Source organism: Phragmites australis, chromosome 13 (assembly GCF_958298935.1).
Source record: "Phragmites australis chromosome 13, lpPhrAust1.1, whole genome shotgun sequence".
In the NCBI taxonomy this organism is placed as follows: domain Eukaryota; kingdom Viridiplantae; phylum Streptophyta; class Magnoliopsida; order Poales; family Poaceae; genus Phragmites; species Phragmites australis.
In genome coordinates, this window is record NC_084933.1 from 22182419 (window position 1) to 22191049 (window position 8631).

An 8631-nucleotide genomic window follows, 5' to 3' on the forward strand; every position below is an offset into this window, starting at 1 on the left:
ACATCCCAAGCTTGGCCATCATCGTAGGCTCGATCTTTTGTCGGGCTCGTACTGACAAGCTCGCTTGAGGTCAGCTCAGTGATAGTCCTATATTTCACCACTCGTTTGCCCACAGACTTCAGACTTCACTATTTTGTAGGTGTGTACTCTCTCTTCCGATCGATATACCAGTAGTACCAATCATCCTTCAACTCGTCCAACTAAATGCTTGTTTGCTTTGCTTTTCTGGTCCCCATGCAACGCGCAACTCATGAACTCTGTCTGATTAGCTTCCCCGTAGTCGTAGATACACTGGCAAAACGAAGCAAATTCTCGTAGCTGTGGAGCACAAGACGTGTACAGCAAAATTTACAGCCTGTGATACTATTCTCTGTTCCAAGCTTGGTGAACAACAAATGCTGCGTACGATTTGCAGATCCACAACTTGTGGCATCTTCTTTAAGAACCCCCCTCGAATTGGCTAGACAACCAGCCAGCAAGTAGTGCATCGCACCGATTCCTTTACACGCGCGGCGCACCACTCAAATATGGCGCCGACCCTTGAGTAATTAGGCTATAAAAGATTAACATGTGTCATTCTAAGTGCAAAGGCCGGAACACTATTTTATCTTAAAATAAAGCTTCCTACATCTATAAAAAAATCGCCACCCAAAAAGATTGAGGGCACCTTCGCCATACAATTTGTATTTTAGTGTTGAGGCTTTTGAAAAATACGTTTTTTCTTCATATTTATTTATTTTTCCCTGTGAACAGCCGTGCAGTATTTTTAGAAGGTGCTTTGTTCAACAATGAAATTTTGATACACCCAAAGATCCTACCAGATTACTGCACACATTTGGTGCCACCTTTTCCTTCCCCCTGTGCACATCTTGCTTATCCATGCATTTGCAAAATGAAATGGATACTCTCCGGTTATAAATACATATTATTTAGATAAAACACGATATTCAATTCATAGGTTTGACAATTATTTTTATTAAATATATTTATAAAATCCATTGAATTTGTTATATAAAACATTTTCAAGACAATCTGCACATATAATTTTAACGTTTTCAAACTAAATATTTTAAATGCTATCGTTAGTCAAAGTTTTTAAAGTTTGACTAAATTTTTTTCAAACAACATGTATTTATAATTGGAGAGAGTAATTCGGAATCTCTATAAACAAGAAGATAGAAAGCATTTAAGTCGCCTATTGCAAATGATGAATTGCCCAATATTAATCCCCATGCATGCATTCCATGTTAATTGCATCCCTCCGGCATCTCTCAAGCAACAAACTGGCCAGTGTCCACTGATCAACATTACGCTCAACCCCCAAGGCCATGACCATTAAAAATTCCCCAATTGTTTAGTTGCTTGGCAACTTTGCAGCACGCCTGCAAGTATATAAGTCCCCTTCCACTTCCGCCTCTGCTTTCCAGAGCACCAAACGAGAGGCAGGCAACTCGATCGGCAAGTGTTGGAGAGATCGTTTTGTTCAAAGGTTTCTTCAGGCGAGATGGAGGGTGAGAAGAAGGTGGCCGCCATGGAGGGGGAGGAGAAGAAGGAGGTGGGTGCTGTTGATGTGAGCCTGAAGGAGCTGTCCAAGAAGCTCCACGACTTCGCCAAGGAGAGGGACTGGGAACAGTACCATAGCCCAAGGAATCTGCTTCTCGCCATGGTCTGCATCTTTCTGTTTCCTTCTGCGTTCTTGTGTTTCACGAACGTATACCTCTTCTTGGAAGTTGAGATTAAAAACTTTTAGGGTTTCTCACTTGCCCTTTTTTTTCTTGGGCGAGGACTCTGTTTTCCTTCTGTGATTATAAGTTCAAGTGAATAATTACGCCCCAACTTAAGTCTACGGGATTGCTTATGCATGCTTGACGAAATAGAGGGAGATGTCCATTAGGGCCTAGTTTTCGTCGCAATACCGAATGATCATCGGTTTCGTGAATCTATCAATTTTATTTTTAGAAAATACGAGAGATGGAGAAAGACAGCGTTAACGTGTTGGGAAAGAAGTCATGGCTAAATAACATGCCTTTTACTTTCAGGGCGTGACCATGGCTATTTTCTTCATGATCTTTTGTTGAAAAACCGTATGCGTGTGTTTGAAAAACTAATGCCTGCATAAGAAAGATACATGTCTTCGGTTTTTTTGCATGAAGTCTACAAGATTTCATTGCCTTTCTTCATCCTCATTGTTATTTTTCCTGGTAACTCAAGTAAGCTTGAAAATAACTTCAGTCCTTAGATAGTACTCCCTACTGTGCAATTTAATATTTGGTTAGCGCTGCACATATCAAGAGAGTACTAGTTAGCAGTTAGCATCTCCAGAAAAACCAGAACATCATGTGCACACGAACAATGTCTCCATCAGTTAAAAGTAGTGAACAAGATTGCCGTACAATAAAGCCACGCATGAAAAATGCATCATTCCAAAGCGATCATAGATTTGTTCTCCAACAGTAGCATCTTTCAGTTAATTATTCTGTATAGATTAAATTATCGCAATATACTGTGCTCTCTTTTGACCGATGGATCAATAAGATTCTTCTTTTCATTATTTTTTTATTGAAAGTAGTGCGACTGGATTATTGAGATCTATCCAAATTTTTTTCCACATAACTAATTGCATGTGAACGGCGAACATTGTACCTTCAAATTGATGATACACTTCTTTTTCCTTGAACTTTCATCCACAAATTTAAAACCATCATACTAGCTGCCGAGATATATTTGTATCCCAAAGTGATGCCAGTACATATAAATTCCGAACTTTGAACTTTTTTGCAATTGCAAATGCCAAAAAAAAAAAAGAGTCGTCGACAAGAACAAGAGCCAGCGTCTATCCTAAGTTTACTTGCACATTATTCCTTGTCCTGTTCACTACAAAAGTTTTCTCCCCTGATATTTTTGGAGGCTTTTAGCATGCTGCACCTGAAAGATCATGGAGTCCAGTTGTTATGTTCATGGGAACAAAATGGGACAAGCAACCAATCTCCCCATACCCCATGGCCGGAACCGGGATGCAGCTTTTATGTGTCCCATCTTGGATGCCATGTGGCGCATTTCGCCTTCTGTACAAACAAAATTCCCGCGTCGCCGTCGAAACGACGCAAATTGCTGGAATCCGACGTGTTTATACTAGTTCAGACTTCAGGTTCGCTACTGAAGGATCACTGTCCGCTTGTGACTGGGTTCTGTGAGCCGAAAATGAGATTCAGTTCCGTCTTTCCAATTTAGAAAAGTCATGCCTCACCATTTTGGATAAAGAGATCGAAGCAGTGACGAATTTCTTCTTCGTTTTCCTTCGTTCCCTATGTTTAACGAGAGAGTTTATTTGTGCCTGACAGGTTGCTGAAGTTGGGGAGCTGTCAGAGCTGTTCATGTGGAAAGGGGAGGTGCGGAAGGGCCTGCCGGGGTGGGAGGAGGCGGAGAAGGAGCACCTCGGCGAGGAGCTCTCCGACGTGCTGCTCTACCTGATCCGCCTGTCCGACATGTGCGGCGTCGACCTCGGCGACGCTGCCACAAGGAAGATCGTGAAGAACGCAGTCAAGTACCCGGCACCGACGAAAGGCGCCTGAGGAGCGAACGCATTTTCTGTACCTCTTTTAACGCTTGGTGATGACTGGTGCCTGCTGGAACTAGCAAGGTTACTAGATCCTTTAGACGCAACACTGAACCCTGTCATTGGCTGGACGTGCTGTGGCGAATACCTACATGAACTGATGCTTGAAGGCAAGCCTTTTCTTTTGGTGAAACTTTTTGGTGCCTGTCGAATGTCGATAGGTTTACGTTTACCGGGAAGAAAGCGGTTGATTCCTATGTCTGTGGACATGATGGTATGAAAGAACTGATACGTTCTTCACATGCTGACATGAGGGAAAGAAAAACTATGGCGGGATCTTCTTTTTAAGCTCATATTAACGAATATATATACAAAGTAAAATCATAAAGCAAAAAGGCATTTTTGCTCAGTTGGTTAGATCGTCGTGCTAATAACGCGAAGGTAGTAGCAGGCTCGAGACCTGCATGGGCCCCATTGTTCTATTTTTTTCTATTTACTGTTTTTTCTCTCTCGTGGATATGACTCGTGGGTCGTGGCCTGCCGCGGCGGGGATGGGATGGGAATGTACCCGTCTTCTCGTGGCCCAGTCGGCCTTCAACCCCGCGCTTGGTCCGATCCAGTATGTCATACGGCCTACTGCCGAGAAACGAGATCTTGCGCGGCCACAACCCTTTCTTCTTGCCTGCGTTTCACCAAGACGCACCTATCGGAATACGCCAGTGCCGCCAAACACACCCAACGTGAGTGAGTAAAATTGTTGACCGCGGGAAATGGAAATTGATGGTGAAAGAAACCATGCATTGCTTTTAGGGATGCGGCTAATACCTGTACGTGCATCCTAAGGTCAATTTGTTTGCACACTCCTAATCAGAAAAGAACTTGATTAAATAGCTTTCTAATCTAGTCAATTACCCAATTAGGCACCTACGCACACGAGAGTGTGTCCACACTAGCGCTGAGGGCGTGCATCAATGCCGTGCCTGAACCTTCCACACCACGTTTCACCTCTTCCACACCGCCTCTCCTAGACATTCATCTCTACAAGCATTATCTATAAACTGTTTTTTATGATCTATTTTTGCCTAAACAAAGGCTACCACATGATTGTGAGAAATTACATATCTGAACACATATAAATTTGCAAGAAAATATAGATCTTAACATAAATTTGCCTATATATCTGAACATATGAACATAACATCTCTACTATTCTGAAAATAACAAAATGTTGCAAGTTTTTTTATCTCCGGTGCTATTCATTACATATGAATATGAGAACCTTGGAACACAGCGCATGAGTTTGTCACCAAATTCAAAATGGTTGTGGCACAGTTTTACTATCACATGAGCATAAGATCACATACCTTTACAACACAAGAACTAAAAGTAAAAAAAAAAGCGCGCACACACATGATCTTTATCTATGCACAGATCATATATAGATAAGCACACATTATGACGACGGTCAATATAGCTGGCATAATTGCACAATACGTCATCTCACATGAGCAGACATTTCTTTCTCCTAAAATGTATGCACATTAAGAATCAAATTGACCATTTGAGTATATGGACTGCAAAACGAACAACGGGTATAAGAAATTATGTTTGCATTGTACTTATTCAATTACATTTGGCTACACATTTAGCAAGTTTATACTTGTTGGTTTATAAATTTCTGCTTCTCCAAATAGTTAAATAGCTTGACTGATTAACTAGATTTGCCTGACAGCGAACTAGATTTGCCTGATAGTGTGCATATAAGGACTTCAACACTAAAATTACCTTATTGTTGGTTGTTGCTTTGCATGAAACACAAGTACGATCTTAAAAAAAGTAAGAAGCGTACATGATTTAGGAATTTTATAGCATGTTGTTTTATAGAAATGCACAATGTTATAGTATTGCATGATTAACAAAATGAAATAAAATAAAAAGGCACATATGTGAGTATTTGGTAAGGTTAGCTAACAATACACTTGTTCCTGTTACTAGCAACCCTCCCAACCAAATATTTTCTATTATCTTTCACGGCTCAAGTGACACTGTTTTATACAATATAACCAACCTTGCTAGTGATGCTCTGTTTCTAGCATCCTAAATTAAAATAAGGAAGAGTAATAATAAATTAAATTGCATGGTTTGATAAACAAAATAAAACTGCATAATCAGTGTGCATGCATCAGTGTATGGTCACTAAACTGCATAATGAATAAATAAAACTACATAATTATTTTGAAAAAAATGCTTCTAGATTTCATAAAAGTTGCTTTACCATATTTTCAAAAAAAAAAAACCACTGTTACGTCCCAATTTCTTAATCATGTCATTAAGCATAAACATATCATTAAGTATCATAATCACTATATTTATTGTTAAACATTTTGGATTGCTTGCTATCTTAATTGATATTTTAATTTTTGTTAGGCGTTTTGAAAATAACCAAGTTTCGCTTAGAAGTTAATCGATGCACAAGTTGTTATAAAAGTTTAGCAATAATTATTAGCTTTTCTCTCTTGCGAGTAGGACCTGCCTTTAACCAGATCCACCCTTCCTCTCTTTTCCCTTGTGCGCCCACCCCTCTCCACCTCAGCTCACTCCCTCTCTCCCACACCTCTCTCTCTCTCTCTCTCTCTCTCAGTTGGACAGAGCAAATGCAGCAACCCCTCTCTTCTCCCTCAAGCACTCTTTCCATTCCTTCCCCAAATCTCACCCTCAAGAAGAAGAATCTAGATATGCATGTGTTGCCATTATTTTCCCCTCATCCCTAGCTCTCAATTCATTCAAGTTTCAGTCGCATGTATGGAAATTTGGATGAGTTACAAATCAACTGTGTCACCCATCTTCTCTGAATTTTTAGCAGCAATTTGGCCCCTCTTTGTCGAGCTTTTCCCTTTGATTTCTCCACCAACCGACGGTACCCAACCTCCACAAGTATTTTGGGTAAGTCCCTTAGGTTTTCCTTTGGTGCGAATGCACGTTTTGGTCCGGTTAAGTTGGAGTTTTTGAGCTACGAACAAGTGAGTTGTGATGCACCGTTTGCTCGTGTTGGAATGGAGCTAGTGTGAGATGTTTGAATGAGCAAGAGCTAGTGATTCGTGTTGGTGGAGTGGGTAAATTAGGTCTAAAAACCTTATATTAGTGCCCATATATGTTTATGTAGGTTAGATTTTGACATACAAATCAAATTGACCTTGGTTTCTTTGTGAAATTAGGCAAACTAGAAGCATCGGAACTTTCAAATTTTGGATCGGAACTTTCGGTTAATCTCAAGTTAATCCAACTGAGAGCCTCATTTTCGTATAAGTTCGGAATATCTGACCAAATCAAAAGTTTCAACTTTTATACCAAAACTTCTGATTGAATAGAGCTGCAACCCGGTAATCTTGTTTTTTTGTAAACCATCGGATGTTCTAACCTGAGGATCGGAACTTTTAAAGTTACTGTTCATCAACCGATTTTTCTTTTTTTACTTTGATGATAGCATATTTCGTAATTAATTCATATGAACTTAAAAAATCATGAAAATAGTTGTGTTAGCTTCGAATGAGTATGAACTACATGCTAAAAATGTTAAAACTCCCGAAATACTTTCTGATAATTAATTAATTAAATGCATTTTAATTTAATTTAATTATAATTAATTAATATCATATCCTAAAATTATGGAACCATTTGGACAATTTATATTATGATCAGTGCTATCTAAGAAAAATATACTGTGGTATGAAAGTACTATTTAAATTGTTGAAGCTCATTTAATCTTGGTACCTAGCTTAATTAAGATTCTTTTTGGACAGACCTTAAATAAATCATTTTTACCACGAGCTTATGTATTTAAATTCAAGTGTTTCTTATTGCACTATGTTTATTACCCAGTGCCACATCCCCACTAAAATTTTGTAGTATTTTCATTGCATCTCTTTCATGTTCATCATTGCATGTGATCTTCGTTAGTGAACGAAGGACCGGAGGGTGACGCTTTGGAAGTTGTTTCCTTGCTTGTGAAGCTGATCAACAAGGCAAGCATCTAAGAATTTTCAACCCATTACTTTAAATCGTATATTTGTGTCAATTGATAAGTTATATTTTATGTATATTTGCATGTCAATGAGTCTTATGTCGGGTTTTGGGCTAGATCCTATTTGTTGTATTATCCTCCCTTGATATTGTTTATCATTTGATCCTTTGTAATCTGGATTGTTCATGTCACATAATGGTCTAACTTAGAAAGAATATGTTATGCTTATCATGCCTTAGGTCCTCTGTAGAAGTTGAGCGGTGGTTCGGCCATCGTTTATGTGCTTAGAGCTTACCTTATATCACAAAGATAATGATGATAGAAGATAGTGTAGGCTAGTGGGGATGAGTATGTAGCTATGATATTTTGGCGTGCTAGTCTCGGGTGTTGTCGGTATAATAGGCTTGAAAGGGGTATCTAGTTTACTCTGAGTAATTCTAGATGACCCCCGCATGCAGAGGCGTATGTTCAAACGGTTGAGACTTATTTGAGAAAGGTTGACATGATTACTCCTTGTGTAGACCTGTGTGGTCACGCAAGTCGTATGGTCATCAAGTCGTGTGGGTAATGGAGTACCCCTGCAGGGTATAAAATAATTTGAATTACTATGCTCTCAGTTATGAGCACGCTTTTGTCCATTTGCATCAATCGTAAAGTTTCAATTATGGTCGTGATGGTATTTATGATGGTGTTGTTGAAGTTTTGATACAATTCAAGTTATAATTATGGTATAGTAATGATCTCAGGATAAAAGGTATTTATGATCAGGTGTAGATGCTTACACTTGAGTCAAAATTGCTCTTGCATATGAAATTCACTTAACCTTGTGACTGAGTCCTTGCTAATTATCCAAATTGCATTCTTCTTAGAGTCGGTCTATTTATAAGTGCCTATTATAGATTAAGTCTTGCGAGTACCTTCATACTCACATACTTTATTTTCTTTTCAGGTGATGAAGGTTTAATCGTTGGCTACTTTACGCCCGCTGATGTTGGCGACGGGCATGAGTAATGTCATTCTACTCAAGTGTTGTTATTTTGGGGTGGCGCATTAG

At 39.2% G+C, this 8631-nt stretch overlaps 1 protein-coding gene across 1 annotated transcript; it reads left to right on the plus strand.

Moving 5' to 3' along the window:
* Nucleotides 1-1397: 1397 nt before the first annotated feature.
* Nucleotides 1398-3891, plus strand: LOC133888529 (uncharacterized). The gene is made up of 2 exons (XM_062328806.1): nt 1398-1666; nt 3342-3891. Exons 1-2 carry the CDS (start codon nt 1505-1507, stop codon nt 3570-3572), a joined length of 393 nt encoding a protein of 130 aa, XP_062184790.1. The 5' UTR covers nt 1398-1504; the 3' UTR covers nt 3573-3891.
* The last annotated feature ends 4740 nt before the right edge of the window (nt 3892-8631 follow it).